Source organism: Tetrahymena thermophila, assembly GCF_000189635.1.
Source record: "Tetrahymena thermophila SB210 genomic scaffold scf_8254528, whole genome shotgun sequence".
In the NCBI taxonomy this organism is placed as follows: domain Eukaryota; phylum Ciliophora; class Oligohymenophorea; order Hymenostomatida; family Tetrahymenidae; genus Tetrahymena; species Tetrahymena thermophila.
Genome location: NW_002476302.1, coordinates 99,657 through 125,361, shown reverse-complemented (window position 1 = coordinate 125,361; position 25,705 = coordinate 99,657). Strand labels below are relative to the sequence as shown.

Genomic DNA, 25,705 nt, shown 5'->3' with positions numbered 1-25,705 from the left:
AACTCTATTTTGTTAATTTCATTTAATAAACACTGCTAATTGGCAAGCATTAAATTGTATTTAAGCTATATTTAGAATATACTAACAAAAATGATGCTTGTTTTATTCTAAATTGATTTATATTTTTTTATTTTAAATTTATTTTATTTATTAGTTTTTAACATTCAAATTTTTTCTACACCCACAATTAAATTTTCTTTTGGTTCAAAGATCATTTAAAACTGATGGTTAGGATGTTAGCCTTGATCTTTCAATAAATGAATTATTACCTGCAATAGTAAAGGCATACCAATATTTTTAATTTAAAAGATTATTTACATTTTTAATTATTAAATCTTTGTCTTCTTCATTACTAGAAATACCTGCTTCTTTAAGGACGTCTTATTCTATATTTAAAAAATAGTTACAATTTGGAAAGAAAAATAATAATATATTTACATTTTAATAGTAGAGAACTTTTGATTGAATAGTAATTATTTTTATCATATACATAAAAGGAACCCTCTTCTACATTGTTTATTTTTACATAAAAGTCAATAAAATTTGTGTTTTATTCTAGGTTTTGTTTGAAATAACTTTAGAGAATCGTCCATTCTTAAGTATTTTGATTATTTTAAGTGAAGAAAATATTTTTATCTAAAGATATACTTTTTCTTCTACAAATAACCTCCTTTTCATTGATAATAGCATAAACTTCAATTTAAGGTTTTTTATGAAAAATTGTCTAAGATTTATTTTGTTAGCTATTCTCAATTTGGCGATAAAATATTTTAAATAGTTCATCATCCTTTAAGTTATAATTGAGGTTGCAGATTCTAAGCTGGGTTATTTTTTATGCCCTCATCAAAAATTCATGGATACTTCTGTGTCTAACAAATGTTTTTTAATCTTTATTTATCTAAGATACTTTTATATTTGAATTTATTGAATCTATTTTTGAGACTTTATCTTTTGACTATTTGCGATTTGAGCTATTGTTTTATTTATTTTAATATTCTTAAATTTATTCTTCTTAATCATCATTATTTCTTTCTTAATTTTAGTTAAATCTAGAAGAATATTGAGAAATCATCATTTAATCACTTCCTTAACATATATCTCTGCTGGTAATTGTCATTTTAACATTTGCATATATATCATTTATTGCTAAGGTTGTTATGAATTTTTAGTTTTCTAAATTACCTGAATACAGGATGCAACTTGGATCTTATAACAAAGTAATCATAATATGAAAATTGCTATTTGGTGTATCAATATATATTTGAAGGTAGGATTAAAATGTTTGAAACTCATACTTATAAAAAATAGGTCCGTTTTTATGAAAAACTTGGTTTATATGCTTAGTATATTCAATAATTGTTTCCTATGAACTATTAGAATCAGGAGGTAATAAGTATTTCTAAATAAAGGCATACTTTTACTAAAATATGCTAAAATCTTCGTTATAAGGTGCAATCCATTTTACTCTTAGTTGAGTATTAGAGTAAATATTAACTTTATCCCTTTTTGCAAGCAAATATCTTGAAACAAATTACTGAAATTCATCATATTGATAAATAGAAAAACTTTTTATCAACTCGCCTTCTTAATTATTTAAATCATTTTCTTCTTCTCTTGAAGGAATAAATAAAGAGCAATGCTTACAAAGATTTTCTGCCTCTTCTAAAATGTTATCGTAGTAGTTTAGTTTTCCAGTAAATTTTTCATTGTAATCAACACTACTACTTTTACCATTTGTTGAAACTGATCCTTGTTCTTGTTCAAATCTAATTTCTCTGATAACTTAACACTTTTTAATTCCTGAAGATGCATATGGTTCAGTTTTTAATTAGGACTTTATTGCTGAAGAAAGAGAAATAGTTTAGCTTGTATTTAAATTATTATTTCCTTAAGCAGTAGCTGTAGTATGTGAAGACTTTAAACTAGGCTCTATTTCATTGTTATTCTTTATTTGATGACAATATAAAGTTTGCGATTTAGGTTTTTTTTTATTTAATAAAACTTAAAGCTAACTTTCTTCCTATTCATTAGAAAAAGTATTTAGAGAATTAGAATTCTCCTTCATTTTTTTGCTGCATAAAACTTCTTTTTCTTTACAAATTATTTCTATTCCCTTTAGCATAAAATTCCTTAGCTTTTCAAATTATTCACAAAGTTTTTAAAAAGATTTTTGATGAACGATTCTTTCAAAGAAAGCTTCCAAAATTTTACAAAGCAGTGAACCATTAGGAAGAACAAAATTATTAGAACCAAATAAATTTACAGCGAAAGTGATTCTTTGATCTAAAAATGATATTTTGTTCATTATTGCTTGGGCAATCCCGTTCTCACAAAGGTGATTGTTTTTACGAACCTTTTCTAATTTCTACTCAGCAATATTCTTTTTATTATAGAATTATTCTGTTGAAGGGATCGAATATTTGTTTCTACTACTATACTCACTGAGTATACTGTGCATACTTTCACACAAAAATGGATAATCACCAGCCACAAAATCAAAATAAAGTGTTCCATTAATTAATCTTTTAAAAAATTTATCAAACCATTCATTGTTTTATATGATATGATTAAACTATAATTAAATTCTATTCAAGCAGTCATATATGTGTGTGATAGAATCATACTGTCCTTCATTTTTATCATTCTATTAATCAACATCAGAAATGGGTTATTTTGGGTAAATAAAATTTTATAAATTGCTCAACTCAGCAGCAGCAACTGAGATATTTGCAATATTTTAATATTTTTATTGAGCTAGCTTTACATTTTTAATTACATTAGAAAGATTTTAACTACCTGATATATCTACGATATCTTCTGCATTCTCTCTTAACTATAAAATTACACCAACACCAATGCTAATTTCGCTAAAGAATCTTCTTTTACCTTCTTCATTTGGCGGATATATTTCTGGGATGTTTTAAGGGTCTTAAAATATTATTAAATTGTCAATATCTTAACTATTTGAAATGAACCATCTATTTATTTCAAATAAATCTTCTATTTCTTCACATTATCTTTCAATTAAAGAAATTCCTATTAAATCTCCATTTTTATTAGTTCTTTCTATTCTCAAATTTCCCTTCACTCCTTTATTCTATTGAGTGTCTTATTTTGAAGCTATTTGATTTCCTCTATTGAGAGAAGTAGCTTTATTTTAGTTGTATGAATTTTGGTTCTAATATATTGGAATATCACCTTGTGAGACCAAACGGTCCATTAAATTATGATAAATAGCTTTGAATTAATGGCATAAATTCTTAACTTCTTTTATTTGAGAGAAAGAGGGTGAATCAACAAATTCAAGCTTTTTAGTTGTTACTATGCTTTATATGCTGTATGAAATTTTGTATAGTTCATTAAGTGAAAGAGCTATTTCATCTATCATTTAAAGTTTCTCTTTATTTTAATAATCATTAACTTGGCTTTATCTTACACTATCTCTTATACTTGCCATAAATTTGAATATCTACTCATATTGAACATCACAAGAATTTAAATGTATACCTTCTTCAATTAATTCCCACATATGATTTACTAGCTCTTTAAGAGAATCTTTGACTCGACCTTAAACTTCTCTGTATTTTTCCTAAGCCTCCTGTAAGTAAACAACCGCTCTATTAGTCACATTTAATGGAAGCGCCCTACTCTGTGATAATTTCATTAATTCGCTTCCAAGTTTAACTGTTTCATCAATTAATTATGCAAAATCTTTTAAGTACTAAAGCAATATATCCCACTTTTATTTATTTAATTATATATTTTTACAATTAAAACATTAATTATTAGTTTATATCAATTTATAAATTTACTTTATTCAAATCAGTGCAGTTTCTAGAATGGTCTTAAATTTTTACTTCAAAAGAAGCCATAAGATTATTAAAAATCTCAAAAATGTGTTAGGCATCTTCGCCTTATTTTTGCAGATCTTCTAATGGTATTTTAATAGAATCCAAGTAATTTTAAAAAATATTTTTATGCTTTATACTTAATGACTATTCAGCTATTGTTTCCTTAATTACTCTCTCTAGAGATTCAAATTTTAATTTAGGATTAACCTGATTCTGATTTGTCTGCTTTTTCTTATTTAACTACTTCCTTCTAGGAGTATCGTGCTCCTCTTTCTCTTCATTTATTTAAGAATTTATTGACTGCTTATTTAAAATAAATTTGGGTGACTGTTTTTCTTAAGAATTACCATTTATAAAACTCTCTTAATAATTTGTGTTAAGTGATCCATTGTTTTTAATCATGTTATCAACTGAAGCTTAATTTATTGTATTTTTTTATTGCTCCTCTTCTTCATTATTTATTGAAATAGGCTTGATACTTTTAATATTGATGACATCTTTTTAAAAATCAATATTTAATGCATTTCCGAAATCTTTGGATCTAATATCTTCATTAAAATTCTGGTTCATAGAAACGTCATAAAAATTAACTTATTGATCTGTTTTATTTTATTAAGATTTCATAGTGGGAGTCTAACTTGTTAATGGAGTAACTTAATGTTAATTATTAAGAATTTATTATTATTGCTATAAGATTAAATTTGGGTTTTCTTAAGATCTTCGTTTATCATATAAGTTAACTCCCTCTGAATTAACTCTTGATTAGCTAATTTAAAAGTCATCATCACTCAGATCCATATTAATTCTTCTAGATTAAGCTCTGGATGGATCTTAATCTAAATTAGCAGTAAAAATATGTGTAGATATACTTGAATTTCTTTTTTACTAAGCATGTATTCCTTTAAATTGATCAAATTCATTTTTATCTAATACTTTTGAAGCATATTGTTAATTGTTATTTTCTTCATCTTGATATTGATCATCAGGATTTATATAATTATTTTAATAACTAACATGATTTAATTCTTATTAAGTAGGAATTTTTGTTTTTAAAGGTGAGGTTTTTTATATTTTATTTATCAAATACCCCTCAACTCTCATTTTTAAAGTATGAATAACATTTATTGTCTTTAAAAGAGAATCATACTCACTGCACTTTTAATTTATTTATTTGAGCTTTCTGGTATCTCTTTTACTTTTGGTATAATTGAGTAAAACACTTATGCATTTCTTAATCCTTTTAGCTTAATTTGCTTTCTTTCTTATATATCTTTATATGTCTTTACTCTCTTCCTCTAGATCTTCTACTTTAATCGAAAAAAGCTAAAGCTTTATTGTATCTAAATTTCTGTTAATTTTCTTTTACCATTGCTTGAAATAAATAAACATATATTTAATCATTTATTATTCTTCCTAAGGTGTTTTAAAGTTTAGTGTTTTAAGGTATTATTTAAATTATTTTTTGTTAAAGACAAAGTTTCCTAAATTTATTTAATCCTATTTTAAAATTATTTTATAAAATATCTTTAAAATTCATAAATTTAATGAATAAACAAACTTACATAAGCACCAAGAATAGATATTATTTTTAAATCAGGTGTTTTTGATAGTCTTAGTGGAGCATTACGAGAATATTGGCTAGAAACACTAAAAGGCACAACTTCATGAGGTTGAGGACTTTTACTCTCCTTTTTTTGGAATATTTCTTAAATTTATTTATAAAATAAAATTTATTAATAACTATTATTGACCGAAATATTTAATACTTAATTTTTTTTTATTTGGCACTTAGCTCAATAGAGACCCATTATTGCTTGAAGTTAATGATTTTTTACCCTTAGTAAAAGACTTATTTAGAGTTAAAGTTGTGGTATTTATAGAACTAGATAAAATAGATGGTGTTTTGCACCTTATTCCTTTTTCCTGAAAATTAATTGTTTATGAATTCGCTATTGATTAAGTTTAGGGTATGTCAATAGTGTATTTACCCATACAACTATTGCTTGTCCTTCTATTTGGATAATTATCATAATTTTAATCATGTTGTTAATTTGATGCATTTAAAGTCAAACTTGTATCCCCTTTATTAGTTAACATTTTCCTTTAATCAACACCTATAGATTGTTTTCTAGATCTAACATCAATACTTAAATAATCTCTTTACTTTAGATATTAAGGTCTTATAAATAATTGCAACTTTTATTCACATCCCTAATTTTCTTTATCTTAAAAGTCCATAGTACTTTATTTCTAGTAATAACTGTTATTAGCATCTTTTTATATTATAGAATTTGTATTGTTTAAATTCTTATTATATAATTATCTTTATAAGTTAATATCATTATCATTTTTTATTTTAAAACGATGAGCTTCTGAAGATATTGGGCGACTATTATATTTTGATTGCCTAGCTTCTGAAGTATTGCATCTTTCATTTACATCAAACTAATACAACTGGACTATATCATCTTATTCGTTGTTTTAATTAGAGACACTAAAATCCTAATCAGTATAAAGTTTCTAATTCAAAATTTTAAATCTATCTCCTTTCGAAAATGCTTTTTTTCTGCTTGTCCCTTTACTAGTTTTAGAGTTGCGTTGAGTAGAATATAATGCTGAATTTAAGGATATTCTCTCAATCATTGTATCGTCATCATAGTCAAGGAGATTAGAAATATTTATATTTTTAGATTGTTTTAACTTCTACTTTTTACCAGTGAAACTCAATTTGCTTCCATTTTCCAAACTGTGGGCATTTACTGACCTCAAAGGTATCATTTAAGTTTATAAAAAAGATTAATATTTATTGTTGATTATCAAACTTAGAAACTAACTTTATAGTTTAATTTAGTAACTAAATATTTTTCTTTGATTGGATAGTTAAAAAAGAAAAATTTTAATTATATTATTTTCTTAATTTAATTACTTGATTTTGATCAGCTTAGATTAAATTTCTGTCTTAATTTCTTTCATTCATTCATTTATAAATCATATCAATTTATCTGTTAATTATTACCCAACGAATCATTTAGCATCTTACTTACTAAAAATGTTAAATCTATTGCAAATAATTTTTTTTTTATTACGAAATAATTTATTTGATTATTCAATATATTAATTTCAGGTTGAGATATACAATGGATAATTGCATCCTTGCATCAATATTGCATGCTTTTATATATAGTTCGATTTATATAATTTAGTAATAATTGAATTAGACTTTGAGTAATTTGAGTATCTTTTTGAAGTTTTATTCTTAATATCCATTATATAATGAGTAAATATTATGTTTTGTAGACTGACTAATAATATTATGATACTTCTTTAAATAACTTATTTAACTAAATAAAAAATAATTAATTATATTTTAAAAATAATTTTAAGAATAAATAAAATAAAATTAAATAATTAGTTAAAATATAAAATTTCTATTTAAAAAAAAAAATCATATTAATTTTACAAAATGCAAATATTTCCTTTATTTAAAGCTAGTTATAAAAATTGTAATAATCTGTAAATCAATTAATTAATTAGTTGGTATATACTTTTTCATCAAGCAATAAAATCTTGTTATTATCCTTTTAGTCAAATATTTTTTTCGTTTTCAAATATATTTTGTAAAAAATAAATCAGATCTTATTAGATTTTTTAAATTGGAACTATAAAATACAAAAAAATGAAATTCAAAAAGGAGCTAATTAACATATTAGCTTTGATATTTGTTTTAAAGAAAAATATATTTGCATAATCTATTTGCCCAACTGGATATTAAATGACCTAAGGAAGCTGTACTGCAATATAGTGTCCAAATGGATAATATTATGATAGTAATTTAGGCCTATGCGCAAATTGTGATTAGGCTTGTAGTGCTTGTAATTATTATCCAACTTATTGTACTTAATGCTAAAATGGTAATTATTAAATTTAGATATTTATTATTAAAGGCCTAGGGCATCCATAAAAATTTATTAAATTAACATGCTTATATAAACAAAAAGAGTTTTATCCATTTTTCTTTTAAATCACATATAGTAGAAATTTAAAAATTGTGAATACTTTTAACTTAAAAAAAGAAATTAATTCAATGAAATTAAATCTTTAAGCTAATCTTAAATAATATTTACTTAAAAAATATTAAAATTTGTATTTAATAATTTAGGTTTCTATCTATACTAAAATTAATGTTTGACTTAATGTCCTTAGGCTTAAACATATGTAAGTTGTTCTGGAAGTAGTTGTATTTGCTAAGCATGTGACAGTTCATGTACTTAATGTTTTGGGAACAAAAATACATAGTGTTTAGCTTGCAGTGTTGGATTTTACTATAATTAGATTAATTCAAGTTGTTTAAAGTAGTGTGAAGATGGATATACCTAGTAAATTGTAAATATAGGAGCAAGCTAATAGCTTTTATGTATACCTTGTGATAATAATTGTAGAACATGTAGTTAAACTAATGCATAATAATGTTTAACTTGTAAAGATAATATGTACTTAAATACAGCAACAAATTAATGTGTTAGCACTTGTCCATAGCTTCAATATAAAATAAATGGAATTTGTAAAATTTGCCCTACTGGTTGCCAAACTTGTTATAATACAAATCCATCGAATCCTTCTACAGTCGAATCTTGTTTAAGTTGTGTGTCAGGTTACTTTTTAGATATTGAAAACTAATTATGTGTTAAAAATTGTGTATCTGGATATGTGGTAGATGCTGCTACTTAAAGGTGTCTTCCATGTAATGCTACTTGCAAAAATTGCTCTGATTAAACTAATTAAGGATGTTTACAATGTCAGAACGGATACTCATTAACATCTGGGTCTCCTTCCTCCTGCTAGAATAATTGCCCTAATGGAAACTATTAAAATAGCTCTTTATGTCTTTCTTGTAATACAGCATGCTCAGAATGCTTTGGAGCAGATAATTAATAATGTACAGCATGCAAAACTGGATATTATTTATATAAAACTTAATGTTTGGTTATTTGTCCTGTTGGCTTTTACACATTTGCTAGATAGTATGCAGGTAATTAAAATATTATTGAGAAAACATTTTTTCCTTAGAATTTCTGTAAAAATAAATAAATAAAAAATAGATCCTTTGAAACAACCAATTTGTGACTATTGCCCTAATGAAATGGAGTAATGCGAACAAGATAAAAGTAATTTCGATTTGATAAAACCTATTTTGTGCAAAAGAGGATATTATCTTTATAACGGTACATGTGTTAAAACATGCCCTGATTAGACTTATTATTAAGATGAAGCAACTAGATCGTGTCTTCCTTGTGTATTCCCTTGTCAAACTTGCTTAAGTGCTTCAGTTTGTTTAACATGTGCTACCTATACTCCTAATGGATAGGTCTAAGGATAAACTTACATATTTGCTCAAATTACTTACAATGGGCCTCAAGGAACAGTTTTTTAATAAAACTGTGTTCCTGCTTGTCCTAAAGGTTTTTATTAAAATAGCAAAAATAATTCTTGTTAGGTATGTAATTAATAATGCTAAACATGTTAAGGCCCCGCATAAACTGGTAAAATAAATATTTCATGTTTAAAATATTTAAAAATAAATAAATATAACATAGATTGCATAACATGTCAAATATACGACTCAAATAATATGTTATTTAAATACAATAATTAGTGCTACTATACTTGTCCATCAAGCTAAAGTAAATACAAATATAATATACTTTTCATTTTATAATTTATATATTAACTTTAATAATTTTAGATAATCCGATGTATGGAGATAAAACGACTTAAGCATGTTTGCCTTGCTCTTAAGAATGCTCCTCTTGCTTTAATGGAAATAATAAATCATGCTATTCCTGTATGAATGGATATTTCTTAGAGTATCTAAAGCCAGAATGCAAAAGTTTTTGTGCTTCTGATGGTACTTATATGAATTCGTCAACAAATTAATGCTCTCTTTGTGGGTTTGGATGTTCTAGTTGCACTAACGGTACATTTAACTCATGCATATCGTGCTTAAATGGTTATTATCTTTAATAGAATTACAATGTATGCTATCCTTGTCCTTAATAATGTGCTTCTTGCACTGATATGAATACTTGTCAATCTTGTAATTAGGGGTATTTCTTATATAGTTAAACTAACTCATGTGTTTAGCAATGCCCTTTAATTGGATTTTATGTAGATACTACATAATAGGCTTGTATTCCATGTGATGCTTCATGCTTAGAGTGCTATGGTGGAGCAAATAATTAATGCATATCTTGTCCTAAAGGATCGTATTTGAAAACTGATGGAACTTGCTAATAATGTAGCTAATGTAGCTCAAATAACGAATGCTTAGGACCAAATATAACTGATTGTTTGAATTAACCGATTTGTAAACCTGGTTAATATTTATATGATGGACAATGTTTAACTTGTTTCCCGTATTGTTCTACATGCTCAGGAACCACATATGATTCATGTATAAGCTGTCAAACAACAACAGATTACACTTTGTTGTTTGATGTTTGTAAGAAAAAAGTAAGCTAAACTGATACTCAATGCGATATAGGTAAAAAATATTTATAAATGTAAATTTTTTTAAATAAGATAAAAAATTTTTCATCTTAAAGGTTTCTATTATGATTCCGTTAATAAATAATGCTATTCTTGCCACTAGAATTGCATTTAATGTTTTGGAAAGAGCAGTTCACAGTGCACAAAATGTTCAAGCGGGTATTTATTACATCTAGATATTACAACTTGTAGTAGCACATGCCTTGATGGTTATTATTAGCAAGATCCTTCAATTCCTCAGTGTTCTCCTTGTCTTTACAATTGTATTAATGGATGTAGTTCTGGATATTAGTTTTTATTAGGGCTTTGCTTCACATAGTGTCCTTTTGGAACTACAGCCTAGAAGGAGAATTGCAGCTTTAATTCTAAACCTAGTATCTAATTTGCATAAAATTTAGGAAATAGTGTAAATAATAATAGCTAGACTATTAGTTTGTAATTACTTGTCTACTCTAAAAATCTGTTTTCTATTAAATGGAGACTATTTACTGGAAATACTGATATAAGCAATGGCCCTATCCAGAGTTATATTTAAAATCGTTTTGACTACATAGTTTTTCCTCCAAAAAGTTTATAAAGCAACACTTAGTACACTATATAAGCTTCTATTCTTGATTTAGCGAACAACTGCTAGAATGAAAATGATTGTATGGTGTAATAAACATTTTAAACAATGAATGCTATAACAAAAGGAAACTTCAACATTGAGATAAATAGTGCTTATTTATAGTTGACTTTAATCATTAGCGGATGGTTATTTAACTCAGTTCCTGACAACATTAGCTTTGATTTATATGTAAAATTAACTGGAAACGATTATTTCTTTTTCGATAAAGGTTAAAATTATTAAGATGGCAGATTTACCTACTTAATACCAAACTTAAGTTATGATCTTTAAGACAACAAAGCATAATTCTTTTTAGTCATTTATAACGACTTCGATGTTTAAATATAGCAGTTATTAATCGCCCTGAATTTAAATCTTCAACAAACAACTATATCTATTGATGAATTTTTAGATTCAGTTTACTCTAAAATCACAACTTTGCAACAAATACAAAGCTTATCTTATTAATTTTACAGTTAAATGCAAAATTTGATGTCATCATAAACAACTAGCTAGACTATCTTTAATAGGCATTTGTTTTATCAGGTATGTATTTATTGATAAAATATTAGATAAAATAAAAAATAATTAAAATTAAATTAGGTTTATTCTTCCTTAAAGGGTGTACAGATACCATGTGATTCGAATATCAACTGCTCAGGAAACGGAAAATGCCTTTGGAGCTAAGATAACTATAATGAAATTTTATGTATTTGTAATATTAATTATGCTGGTAGATACTGCGAATTTTAATCGTAATAATTTTATTTACAAAAAAAACTTTAAATTAAATTTTATTTTAAATAAAATAGCTATCAGCTTGACATTGCAAGGTAGCATTTAATAGCCCTAACTGATCTAATTAGCAATATTCCATTAAATAAATCAAGCGATTTGTTTTTTACAATAGAAGTTCTTTTAGAACTTACATATTTTTACAGCATTTTTGATGAGTTTACACTTAACACACTGATAAATGTTTACTTCCAAGTATTTAATCAGCTTTAGAGAGTGTAATCAAATATATCTGATGAAAAAATCCTCTTTAAGATTTCTAAATTAACTTCTTAATTAATAAATCTCATAAATGAAGACTAAACACTATCTTATAATGACTAGCAATCTTTGCTCATGAAAACAATGAACGATTTTGATTCTCAAATTAATTTATATTTATAAAATTTTGCAAAATCATTTGATGATTTGAAAAGTTAGGAATAAGTTTAAACATCATTTTAAACAGATATTTCCAATATAAATTTGAATTTAATTTATTAAAATGATTTATTAGATGCTTTCATGTCAAATAATGGTGCTTCAGATGGTCAATAACAAACACCGATTGTGTTTTATGGAGATTAAATATCATATACTTTCGATATTACTTAATTTTCACCCAAATCATCACTGTCAACAGCAGTTATCAAATGGAATTCAAACCCATTTCTTTCATAAAGCTAATATTAAGCACCATTTATAAGTTGTATAACTGAGTTAGTTATTTATTCATAATAAACAGAAATACAAATCTCAACTGTTAGTTAGATAGTTGAAATAGCTATCCCTAAAATACTACCTACTCCTATTCTTTCAGTTATAAGACCTTTCTACTAGCCATACACTTGCATATACTTCGATTCAGTAAAAATTTTGAATTTAAATTAAAAATAATTAATTAATGTTAAATTTATTTTACAACTTTTAAAAGGTTTCTTAGGTTTATAAATAAGACGGAGTGTAATATTTAAGAGAAAATTCTACTCATGTAATATGTGGAAGTGAGTAGATATCAGGAAATTATGGAGTTATTGTTAATTAAGAGTATATTGATCCAAATCTTTCTTTAACTGTGATTTGGAATGCTACTTAATAGATTTATGCTAATGACTAATAATTTATAAACTTCATAAATCAACTAATAAATTCAAATAATAATAATGGAACAAATGAAAACCCTTAAGTGAGTCAATCTAGTTTTAATCCAAATTTATCTCTGTTATATGCCTTATTAATATATATCATCTTTATTACTATTTTTATAGTAATAAGTATCATTAGAGATAGGAAAGACTAAGAAACATATATTAAGGAGTCAGACTCTTATTGGTTGGTACATCCAATTTATTCTCTGATTTTTGGACCCTACTCAAGTTTCTTTCCTCGTTTACAGCGTAGTATTAATTATGCCTAACTAATTATAAATCTATTTCTATATAATGCTATTTTTGTGCTAGTTTATAGTCTTCCAAGTGAATAAGAGCTATAGTAAAATGTAGGTAAAAGATAAATAATTAGCATTTAGATAAGCTCAACTTCAGTTGCTTGTTCTATCGTAACATATTATTTGACTATTTGCATGGTAAATCTTTTCAAAATGAAATGGTATATCAAGTAAAAATGGTTAGATTTTAAGCAGGACAAAATAACTACAGAAATAGTAGAGTAAGTCACTAAAAGTCTTAAAATTTTCCATTTAATGAACTATGGTTTGGTATTTATGTTGCAAGCTGGAATGGGAATACCAATAATTATCCTTATTCTCTCCTTTAACAGCTAACAAAATTAATTTTTCTTTACCTCTGTATTTGCTTCCTTCGTTATTGATAACATTCTTGATATTATCATCCTTATAAGCTTTTGCTTTATCAAAATATTTTCACAATCAGAAAAATCGAAAATAATTCTTTTATTCACTTTAAGAGGTTTCTACTATCCAGTTTATGAATTTTTAGATATTGAAGATAAAATCAAAGAATATTAGCAAAAAGGAGAAGTTTTACCAGCTGAAGAAGCTAATAATCAAAGTGATGATGAAGACATATTTGAAATTAATGATCATATGAATACCCCAAAAAGAATATTTAAGAAAAACGAAGAAAAAATCGATAAAGCATAAGAGGAAATTTAACTAAATGAATTTGTTAACAATTTAAAAACAAATCAATGAAATATAATCTTACTTACTTACGCAGAGATTTCCACTAAAGAGCTATTTTTTTAAGAAAATAAAATAACCTTCCTTAGCATATTAGTTAACATGGAATAAATAATTGTATTCAATTTAAAAATTTGTTAATTTTTTGTAAAAGTATTTGATGTTTTTATTTGCTTATTTAGTTGTAAATTTTTAAGTTAATACAATAAATAAATATAAAAATATAGATCAACAAATATTACATTTAAGATAATTTAATATATTTTATTGAAAGAAATATCAACTCCTTGCTATTATAAAATCTTTAAAATAAAGCCAAAAATTCAAAATAATTCAAAATAACTCCTCCATTGTTGCTAATTATTTAAAATATAGATTAATATTATTTTATTTAAATTAAAAAAATATTTACTGTCATAATTTATCATCTTAGCTTTATCTTCAGAAGGATACATAAGCTATTAAACTGTAACAAGTCTCTTCATTGATTACAAATACTTTCTGGTTGTTTCATCATTTAATATATCTTTTTTATTAATTATTTTCATTTAAAGAAATTTTAATTTATTTTAATAGAATTTTACGTGCAACTTAAGAACTAAAAATTTTGGAACGACCAGCTCTTTCGTGGATACCAACCATTGTGACACCCATAGGCCAAGCAGCATTACCAATAGCTAAGGCTAAATATTTGTCATTTGCTTTTACATACTCCCTTTATAATGCATAATTTACGACTATGTATAATCCATCTAGAATATCTTAACTACATTTCTTTTCTTTTAAAAGCTTAAACAAAGGTTTCAAGTACTCTGATGTTTGACGGAAATTACCAATTAATTTTCTTGCTAAAACAGATTTTTTCTATTCATCAGTTGTGAATCTCTATTCTAATTTCTACTCCCAATCACGAAGTGTTTTTTAACTCCATATTAAAATATCTTCATTTTTAGTATCGTTAGACACTTGCTTAAGTTTTTCTATTTCTAATTCTTACTGCTTTTTATTAGTTACCTTTTCAGTACTAATATTTTATTCTGGTTAGTTTAACCTTGCAAAAAGTTTTTAAATTTTTTCTTCATCAATATAATCAGCTTCCTCTCTTTATTTCTTTTTGAAGTCTTCCTCATTCATTTTTAAAATTTTATCATAGACGTTACCACCCTAATTTTTATTTTCAGTAGCATCAAGTTCTAGTTTTTTTAATCTTTTGTATCTTTGTTAATCAGTTTCACCAAAAAAAGTTACAGGAACTCCAAATTATCTCAATTTTTTAATGACTTCTGCTTTAGGTATAGGAGGCTATTCTTCTTCTTTGTTTTCATTTTACTAACCTTCATCCTTTTTTTCATCTTTCTTTAATTTTTTGTAAGGATTAGCTTAATATTTTTGCAAATCTTCCAAATATTATTATTTTCTTAATTCTTCCTATTTTTGTATTTCAGCCTATTATTTCCAGTAATTCTCTTCTCTTTCCTTTTCTAAGTCAGCTTTTTTAACAACCTATCCTTGCTTTTAAACCGTTTCCTTTTTTTTTGCTAAAATATTTTTCAAAGAATCCATATCCTAAATGATTGATTAACTTAGTAGACGTACTGATCAAATTATAGATATATTTTTTTAATAATTATATAATTTCTTCAAAATTAAAAAATAGACACAAAGGAACAATATTAAATTAATCTTTTAATAATAAAATTAGAGATGAAATACTAATATATATAAATATAAATTGATGAGTTTGATTGGACAAAGTTGCATCTAAAATTCCTGTGTAATATGTTTGTTTGTTTGTCTGTATGTATGTTTGCTTGATTATTATTAATTTATTGATTTCTTTATATACATACTTTCAACAATTAATTATCTGTGTGTCTATCTTAACATGATATTTTTAATATATATTTATATTTAATATCTTTAAATCAATTTATTTTGATTACTTATTTATATTACCTTTTTAATTATTTTAGTTATTTTTTGATATTTATTTCATTATTTATTTATTACTCATTAGTTAATTATAAATTTTCAAAATTTTTCTCACAATCTCTTTAATCCTAAGAAACCTTCAGCACCAAAATCACCTTCATATATAATGCTAATTCTAGCTCTTTCAGGTAATACTAAGAATTCATTAAGAGTCATACCTAATTTAGTAAAATTTATTAATCTTTAATAATTTCAAGTGAATTTATATTTGTTTACCTGTTATGTTTCCACTAGGATGATTGCCATAATTAATAAACTTCTAGTTTACACTTTTTAAAAAATAAATAAAATATTCATAAAATCTGTCAAATAAATTAATTTACGTGTGGCCCTCATTACCAAGTGTAGAAATAGCAAGCTCTCCATTAACCAGTAATTAAATGGAGGGTTTCTTTGAACAAAAGAATCCAAAACTGACCTAAAATTTAATTATTGAAATCATAAAATTAAAAAAATAAAATAAAAAATATACCTAGTATAAACCAGGAGTAACACACATAATATAAGATTTATCTTTCTCCCATTAGAAGTTATCAGGTAATGTATTGACGACCTAAGACTCCCAAGGAACTAAATTTCCTTATTTCAAATTTTAACTTTTCCATGTCCATCTGCCGACAATATTTTCAGTACAAAGAGATTCATTTATGATAGCTTGGTCATTAATTATAATATTTAAATCTTCTTAGCTAGATTTAGAGTCTAAATCCTTATAGATTTCAGTCAAAGCTTTATTCATGTCGTCAATATCTGATTAAATTTAAATAGGTAAATAAAAATATATAATTAAAATCAAATAAAATATACTCGCTTTAGTGTCTAAGAGAGCACAGACATCTTTTATATTTGCCTTTAGTATCATATCTTTTTAAATAGCATCGAGAGCATTTTTAGTTTATAGTACATGGTTTTCAAAGTCATTTACAGTTAACTTTTCCTCTATATCTACTGATATCTTGTCAACTATTACTCTAAGTGCTTCTACTTCTTTAGAGTTAGCTCTTTTACTTATGATCTATTGGACCATACTAGCATCTACTTTAGAATTTAAGATGTCTTGAATATCTTGCAGGTTAGCTTTCTTCGATACAGCATTGAGGATATCTCCTTCAACGTTCTTTAACTTTAATTTCATTTCTTCTTTATATTCCACAAATCTAGCCGAGATATCTGCTTAGCAAACATTTAAGGCTTATTAAACTTCTGAAAGATCAACTTTATCTTCTAAGATACCCATAACTTTAGATTTAAATTCGCCATGCTCTTTTTTGTCAATTTTGAGAGAAGAAACATCATCTATTTACTTACGAACTTCGTCTAATTCATTATAGACTTTATCTATTTCCTACATTAAATCACTTTAAACCAACTCACTTTATTGTTTAATATAATCAGTTAGTTATTATTCTGTTTAATATCTCTCCTCATTTGAATGATTTAATTAATCTTTTAACTTTAAATTTAATTCATTAAACTTATTTTGAAAATATTAAATTAGTTTTACATTTATGATCTCATCTTTAACAGATTCTAAGATTTTAAAATATTTATCTGTGAAAATTTGTTATGATTTCGACTGTTCATCTTATATTTTTATCAAAGAATCTTAAAAGTCGTTTTTGGCTTTGTTTACTAAATCAAATGCCTAAGACACATCACATTTTTTTTCTAAGCTAAGCAAAACTTTATCACTCTAAACACCTCCTAAATTGTTCTAAATAAGAGCTTGAATAGTCTGGTCTAAGCCATTAATATCAGCACGAATTTTATCTAAACCAAGTTAGCGATCAATCTAAGAAAAGTTACTCTTGAATGAAGAAAACTCATTTTTTAAAAGTTAAACTTCTTTTGGATCTCCCCCTTATTGATCTAAAGTATTACAAAGTTAAGCAAAGTCAGACTTATCAACTTTATTATTTAAAATCTACATAATTTTTTCAATGCTAGAGTATTCAGCTTTTTCATCCATATTATTTAAAAGATTTCCAATATTTGCAATATCTTACTTTTTAGCATACTAATTTTCAATATCAACTTTGTTAGCTTTACGATGAAGAGCATTAGAGACACTTGCTTTGTTTGCTTTTGTCTCAAGGGCTTCATTTACATCTTGAACATTTGCCTTTAATTCTAATTAACTGATAACATATTCAATATCTTTATGCTAAACATTTGTAGCAGCTTTCTTTGCAAATTCGCGTTAAAGTTCTTCGAATTTTACATTTAACAATTATAATTCTTGCTTTAAATCCATATTCGATGCTTTAGTTTAAAGAAGTGATCTAACTTCTTCAATATTAACTTTACTAGAAAGCTAGTATTACAAATCATTCTTTGAAACAAAATCTTTTAACATAAGCTAGAGATCATCATAACAAATTTTGTTGTCTATTCCTTATGCTATTTCTGCTATTGTTCTACTGACTTCAGTAATATTCGCCTTTTATGCTAATTAGGTGTTCATTTCACTTTTACTAGCCTATATTATATATATTTTATAATATTGATTTTAAAATAAATTAAGAGAATTAAAAGATATTATTATGCAAATCTATCATTTTTAAAAAATGCTTATTCACTAAACTTATTTTAATTCATTTCATTACCTTTGTAGGGAGTTACCTTTCTATTTCTCTTATTGTATCAGATTATGCTTTTACTACATCTGTTAATGCTCTTAGAGTTAATCTAATAATATCTTAAATATTTCTCCACTCATTAGCTCCCTATAATTTAAAAATTTAAGATTTAACTCATTCAAATTGAAATAAATATTTCATTTCACAAATATTTGCTATTTATTAGGATTCTATTTGATATATTTAGTACGAAATGCTAATTTATAAATTTTATATATTTTTTAGTAGACCTGAAGTAAATCTTCAACTATCATTGTGGAATATGCATCTGTATCTCTAATATTTATACCTCCTCCTAAACTTGGTATTGATTTATTTGCTCTTAAAGGAGAGAATGTGTTAGAGTTATTAAGCTTGTAAGACATATTTTTACAGTATAGCTTTATAAAATGGATATTAATTCTTCTTATGTATAATTAATTAGAATTGTATTTAAGTTTTCAAATATATAAAGACTAGATTATTAATCAATCAATCAAATTTTATTTTTAAAACCACTTATATGAAATAATTAAATAAATAATTATTAATTTTTCAGTCAAATAGATCTTTAAAAATCTTTTTGAATTAAATCAAAATAAAATGCTGATTAATTAATTATAAATATTATACGATAGAATTTGAATTTTCAAAAAATCAGATAACCAATTACAAGCTAAATAAATTGATATTACTAAACAAAAATTATAGAGCGCTTAATTTATATCTTTTAAAGATAAAAAACAATTCTAAAAATACTTTTCATTCTTTTCTTTTTAATTTTAAAATCAAATATAATTTATTATTATTTATAGTAACAATACTTATTCACATTTAAATTAAAAATGTTATTTTATTTTTGATTCTTATAAATTAAAATATTTGTTTACGAAGAATAAATTTTAAAGATAATTTTGCACATAATATTTATACAAAGAAATAAATGAAATTGATAAAACTATTAATAATATATAACAGCTTAAAGCTAACAAACATATATATTTACAACAATTTATTTTCGTTAGTAAAATATTTTATTAAAATAGAGATTTAATTCTAATTTTTTAATAGAAATTTAGTCATAATGTTTATATTTAATTTTCAATTTATTTTTCTTGAACTATTCATTAATTGTTTAACATTTAATTTGGATCCATAACCATTCTTAATGGGTCTATTTATAAATATTTAAATTTATCAAAATTTTTGTTGAAATTAATAATCATTTTAATTACTTTGCATATTTTGCATTTACATCATTTAAAATGGCTGATATTACATTGGGTTAGGTTGGGATATTTATTAAGGTATTCTTATTTATTATTATTGCTACTAAGGAAATTGAGGAGGAGGTCCTTATTGCATATTTGTCTATTGAATACTGCTAGAAATCATCTTTTCATAATTGCAATACCATTAATGGAAAAATTCAACTAACTTTTTGGCATCATCAAATTTTTTTAATAAACTAAAAGTAGATTAATTAGTCTCATATAACTACCTAACTTAATTTGTAGCAGCATCTCTGCTTTCTATTTGTTTTGATTGAATACTTCCTTTCTGATCCAAAAATGCAGAAAAATAGGAAAAATACTCAATGCATATAATTAAAACTTCCTTTAATGCTGCCTCAGTTAATTCTTTACCAAGCCATGCTAAAAATATGACTAAAATTGAAAACCTAGTTAATTATTTTTGGTCTCTCATATAATTAAAAAGTCCTTTGATATTATATAAAGATATATCATCTTGAGCATCAGGATCTATGTCAAGAGGATCAATAAACTCATCATTTTCGTGATCTTTTAGAATTTAGTTTAACTTCCTTTGATATTATAGATAAAATTTTATTATTTTTGCTTTTGCTTTGTATGATTTACTTTAAATTTTAAAGTAACACCAAATAACAAATAATGCGAACTTTTTTAAAATTAAATGCAGTCCAAAAATTATTGCTGTATTTGTTCTTAAAGATTATTTCAATATTAAAAAATTATTTACCTAAATTCAAATTCTATGATATTGTAGATTTATAATATATTTTTTCTTTAAATTAAAGTATTTTTAATCTTATCAAGCACATCAGATGCATCAAGAGGCTTTTTAAGGTATTCTCTAATAATTGTATTGCTACTTTCCTATATTAAGTTATTAAGACATTAATAATATGTTTAGAATTGAAAAATACAATTATTACTTTTGAACCTAAATTTCCTAAAAAGTCAAATAAATTATCCTCTAAATTATGTTGGGCTTTATCTTCAGTAGTAAATTTCATTTTTGGGTTATTGTCTGCCTAATTATAATAACTTTTTTATATATTTCTAAAGGTTATAAACTAAAGATATTACTCTAGGACGACCTCTATCTTTTGAAATAGCGTCTAAAGCTCTAGGAATTCTGTACTTTTATGGAGGATTTCCATTATGCTTTATCTTATTATGTGTGTAGAAGGCGGGATAGGATTTATATTTTTTATCGCAATCCATGCACCACCAAATGTTGGAATTCTTATCAATAACATGATCAGGGTTTTGATTTTCAAATTCCTCTGATAAATTTTGAGGGATATTCTAAAACTAGTTCTAACTTATTATTTCGCCCTTATATTCTTCTTTTATTGACTACTCATGAGTCCTCTTATTATTTTAGAGATTTTGCATCATTGCTAATTTTTTAATTACTAAATTTACTTTTTATCAAATTTTATAAATCAAGTGTATAAGTTCAGTTTATTATTATTTTTATGTGTTTTTTGGATGATAAATCTAATAAATAAAAAGACAGCTAATATTATGTATTAAACATTAATATTTAACACTGATTTTTTTTTTTGTCATATACTTTTCTTATCTACATTTCTCATTCAAGCTTTTAAATTTATAATAAATTCTACGAATGCCATATGTAAAAAGAGTCTTATAAAACTTATCAACTTATTGTATCTAACAAGCAAAGTAAGATATATTTATGATGATGTTTGATCTTTCTATTTTAATTTAAAATAATATGTATAAAATTCTACATGCTAATTATTTTAAATGAAATTATTATTTTATCCTAATATTTTTATTAAAAATACTTTCATAAAATCTTAATAAAAAATTTTTTTAACATAATTCTTCAAAATATCAAACAAATAATTCCTTAATTAAATTTTATTAATTTTTCTAAAATTCAATTTGTGGGTTTTTACTTACAACATTTATAAACCATATTTTGATTGAGATATTGCAGTTAATAAATTAATTTTGAGAAATAATTTATTAAAAAAAGTTTAAATAATTTGAATAATTTTTTAATTTATAAAATTATTTTTTTTTACTTTTTCTAATAAATTAATTATTAAGTTTTTAAAAAATATTTTTTGGATTTAAGTTAATCATTAAAAATAACTTATCTAATGCATCTAAATATAAATATCGACTTTATCTTATACAATTTTTATTTTATTTGAAAGATTGTTAGATAAATTTAAAAACATCAATACTATTTAGTATATAAAAGTAAATACTAATATTGATTAATAAAATGTTATTAATATTTAAATCACTAAATTAATTTAAGACTATATAAATAATTATTTTTTTCCAAATATTAAGTGCAAATAACTTATTTTTTTTATTTAAATCATTCAAATTACTTTTTTTTAATTGTATTTTTATTAAAAATATCATGATGATTCAAACTTTTATTTACAAGTTAATTTGTTTATGGAAGAGGAAGCTTCAGAGAAATTTAGGAAAAAGCATTTGGGAATTTTTGTTTGCTTTGAATAATTTTGCTAGAAAATGTTTTAGGAATCAAAGAAGTTTAGTTTTTTGTGAATTTTAGATTATTTTAAATACTTTCTATTCCATCTTTGGTCTTATTAATTTATATTTAATTCTAATAAGCTTCTTTTTGAAGCTGTTTCTATGCTAATTCTATTTTCAATTTGTTTTAATACTTATAATCTAGGATATTATCTAATTTTAACTTTCTATACAGCTTCAATTTTTTGAGTTGGTCTTATCCAAGACTTTCATTAGGAATACCTACTAATGAAGCCATGCTACTTTATAAGTTGGTAAAATCACATCCATGTTATTTTGATTAGTGCAACTATAGATTTTTTTTTCTCATTCCCTCTTCAACCATTTTTTAGTTCATTTCTTTATTAAAAATAAGTTTACTTTATTTCTGTTTATTACCTACAATTTCTTAGTAGAGATTTTCTAAAATTTCATTATCTGTATTCAATCTATCAGAAATAAGAGGCTTAGAAGGGTGTTATATATAATTTAATGTGCAGCTTGTGTGAGGGGTAGTTAAAGGAAAATTTTAACTAAGATTATTTCTTGCTGATGAATCCTCCAATTCATTCTGAGAGCATAAATGTGATAAAATTTTTTTATTCAAGTTCAACTTAATTTTCTTATTCATCGGTGTAGAAAATGATGACTAAACCTTTCTTTCTCTATCTGTTGTTTATGAAATTTCAGTTTAAAAATTTTATGATTTCTCAGTTTAAAACTTGTTAATTTAATGCTAATTTAATTGAGGCAGTTTCTCATGTTCAGCATTAATAATTACAGACTTGCTAGCCAAATTAGTATTAGTTGAATTCTTAGCTGTAGAAATGGATTTTTTAGCACTAATTTCATCAAATTACTCAGCAGACAATATTAGAGGTAACTTGCAGGGTGTGTTTTGATGCTGTGAACTTTAAGAAAGATTCCTTGCATGAGATTATATAGAGTTTTGAGAAGTATTTAGAATCTAAATTAATTATTTAAAAATTACACATTAGTTAATTAATAAGCTAGTAGATATATAAAATTCAAATAAAAAATTTAGATTTACTTGGCTATTTCTTGGTAAAGATAGAGACCTTAATTGCAAAGCTTGCTCTTTTCTTTTATTTAAATCATTTTCTTTTTGACTAGCATCTTTTTTTTATTCAATAATGCTTTGGTATTTCTATTTTGAGATTGTTCCAATCACATCACTTATCTTATTCACATAGGACTTTACTGAATTAAAATATACAATTTTTGCTGCTAATGATGTTTCTTCAGGCTTACTTAGTATAATTTATTATGGCTTGACCTTCATGAATTCTTATTTAAATTTTTAATTTATTAAATCATGAGCTACCTGCATATTCGAAAACGTTTTTCTAAGAGGATCCCTTTTGCTGTTATAAATGCGACTAACCATTTATTCATAATGTTTCTATCTCCACTCATCTATCATTTATGAGCTTTTTTTCATATCAGTTATCATTTGCTCGATATTTATATTTGCAAAAAACTTCAAAGCTGTAATGTAAAAAACTTCTAACTTAGCAGAAACACATCTAGCTCTTGTGAATCTTTTCATATTTTACATAATTTCAACTTCGCCGAACCACTCCTTTGATTATTTCTAAGCAATTACTACTCTATCATTTTTTTTAAATTATTTCGATTGAGGTGTATCAGCAGGGTCATCAGGAATAACCACTCTTTTGCTAAGCTCAACTTCTCCAGATTTTATAAAATATAATTTTTTATTTGAGTCCTAACCCTCTTCATAAATAATATCATCAAAGTTATAAATTTTTTTTTTTATGTTCATCAAAATATTTGCTAAAAATGCAAAATTATAGCCTTTAAATAATTCAATGTTTTACAAGAATTATTCCTTTTCCTCTAACTAAAGTCTAAAGAAATCTATTGATAATTTAATTTTAAAATATTTTAAGTTTATCATTAAAAATATTATTCAATTACCTCCTAAAATACGTTGAAATCCTTTTTTAGAAATAACTGCAAACTTACAATTGCTCTTGCATACAATTGTTGCTGTCCTTTCTTTATCCATACGTAAAGCTATTTCTCCAAAATTATCTCCTGTTTAGAGTTTTTTTACTATGTAAAAGTTCGGATATTTTTGGTAAATCTTTTACTCAATTACACACTTCTTTTCTTCTTTTTAACGCTCGTTTAAAGATAATTGCTTAGGCCTAATGCTTTGGGATTTAGATGAACTAAACGAAGAATTTCGAGATCGAACTCTTTCACTTGCCCCGTCTTAATCTAATTATTAATCTTTTTCCAAAAATTTACTATAATTTTCGCTCTCTTAATTTAATGGTGTCTATTCAGAGGAAATAAAACTTGAAAAGGAGTCATTTAATTTTTATTAGTTATGATTTCTGTTAATAGCTTATTTTCTTAGACTCTCTTGCTACCTTTTAATTTGCTATACAGGAGATTGAGAAGAGAAAGAATTAGGAGTTTAGTCATCTTCTCCTGTAGCTATATTTTTACTATAACTCATTTTGTGCCTTGAAGAGTTTCTTTATAATTCATTGATTTTATCATTTGGCATTTAGCTTTAGTTGAAATTAGCGCTCATTTTTTAAGATTGAAGGGTAGATTCTTACTTTAGTTTATCTATTGCTTATTCTTCTTTTTATTTTTCTATTTACTAAAGTGCTATACCAAGCTAAGTAGGAGATAGTATATAAACCTCGCCTTATAAAATTATATAAAACTTGTCACCAGTATCTCCAAACTCAAATACAGTATCTAATGAATTGTAGCTTTCCAGATAAATTTCCTTAAATAGCTCTTCATACAATGTCTCAGTTATTTACTTTCTCATCTTTTTAAAAAAAGGGTTGTGCATTAAAGCATGAGACAAAAGCTTAACTTCGAAGGCTGACTTTTTCTTCTTCGATAAAGCTTTCATAATAGAATCAATGCCTATTTTGTTAAACTAAGTATTCTCTTCATCTTACATTTAAAAAGCATTATACTCATCATCATCTGGATAATCTTCTGATGATTAATATGATGAATCGCCATCTTTATCTTAATTTGTTTCTTTTACATAATCGAATTACAAAAATCCTGCGAATTTTTGCTAAATTAGATTTAATCTTTTCTTTTCTTAAGCATCTAATTCAGTTTGTTTTTTAGAATGTTTGCTAAGCTCTTTGATTTAGCTATGAGCCTACTTCTTCCAAGGAGGGGTTTAGGGATCATCTACGAGCTGAAAAAAGGCATTTAAACGAGACATCTATATAAAATATTTGAAACTCGAAAATTGCTATTAAATCGACTTTAGCCTTTACAAATGTAATATTCCTAATTTCTTTTATTTTAGAAATCTTTAATTATAATGC

The 25,705-nt window shown here is 24.7% G+C and overlaps 6 protein-coding genes across 6 annotated transcripts; 1 reads left to right on the top strand and 5 right to left on the bottom strand. All coding sequences in view use genetic code 6, as the record gives it.

Annotated features, from left to right (window-relative positions):
- Positions 1-204: 204 nt before the first annotated feature.
- On the bottom strand, positions 205-6,629 carry TTHERM_00637190 (hypothetical protein; the record flags this gene model as incomplete). Its single annotated transcript, XM_001032380.2, has 5 exons — positions 205-386; positions 439-3,739; positions 3,813-5,348; positions 5,414-5,556; positions 5,618-6,629. The coding sequence occupies 5 exons, from the start codon at positions 6,627-6,629 to the stop codon at positions 205-207; spliced, it is 6,174 nt and encodes a 2,057-aa protein (XP_001032380.2).
- An 841-nt stretch (positions 6,630-7,470) lies between these two features.
- TTHERM_00637180 (EGF-like domain protein) lies at positions 7,471-13,951 on the top strand (the record flags this gene model as incomplete). Its single annotated transcript, XM_001032379.2, has 9 exons — positions 7,471-7,762; positions 8,011-8,880; positions 8,951-9,391; positions 9,446-9,532; positions 9,595-10,392; positions 10,454-11,550; positions 11,608-11,759; positions 11,817-12,645; positions 12,713-13,951. Exons 1-9 carry the CDS (start codon positions 7,528-7,530, stop codon positions 13,949-13,951), a joined length of 5,748 nt encoding a protein of 1,915 aa, XP_001032379.2. The 5' UTR covers positions 7,471-7,527.
- Positions 13,952-14,272: 321 nt separating this feature from the next.
- TTHERM_00637170 (PRP18 Pre-mRNA processing factor-like protein, putative) lies at positions 14,273-15,502 on the bottom strand (the record flags this gene model as incomplete). Its single annotated transcript, XM_001032378.3, has 3 exons — positions 14,273-14,295; positions 14,352-14,465; positions 14,524-15,502. 3 exons carry the CDS (start codon positions 15,500-15,502, stop codon positions 14,273-14,275), a joined length of 1,116 nt encoding a protein of 371 aa, XP_001032378.2.
- Positions 15,503-15,982: 480 nt separating this feature from the next.
- TTHERM_00637160 (hypothetical protein) lies at positions 15,983-18,935 on the bottom strand (the record flags this gene model as incomplete). The annotated part of the gene is made up of 8 exons (XM_001032377.1): positions 15,983-16,089; positions 16,148-16,200; positions 16,255-16,349; positions 16,404-16,681; positions 16,739-17,384; positions 17,436-18,410; positions 18,538-18,657; positions 18,801-18,935. 8 exons carry the CDS (start codon positions 18,933-18,935, stop codon positions 15,983-15,985), a joined length of 2,409 nt encoding a protein of 802 aa, XP_001032377.1.
- Positions 18,936-19,673: 738 nt separating this feature from the next.
- TTHERM_000637159 (cyclic nucleotide-binding domain protein) lies at positions 19,674-21,215 on the bottom strand (the record flags this gene model as incomplete). Its single annotated transcript, XM_012799040.1, has 5 exons — positions 19,674-19,723; positions 19,785-20,374; positions 20,551-20,687; positions 20,747-20,845; positions 20,901-21,215. The coding sequence occupies 5 exons, from the start codon at positions 21,213-21,215 to the stop codon at positions 19,674-19,676; spliced, it is 1,191 nt and encodes a 396-aa protein (XP_012654494.1).
- A 964-nt stretch (positions 21,216-22,179) lies between these two features.
- TTHERM_00637150 (cyclic nucleotide-binding domain protein) lies at positions 22,180-25,599 on the bottom strand (the record flags this gene model as incomplete). The annotated part of the gene is made up of 3 exons (XM_001032376.2): positions 22,180-23,310; positions 23,395-24,245; positions 24,306-25,599. 3 exons carry the CDS (start codon positions 25,597-25,599, stop codon positions 22,180-22,182), a joined length of 3,276 nt encoding a protein of 1,091 aa, XP_001032376.2.
- Positions 25,600-25,705: the final 106 nt, after the last annotated feature.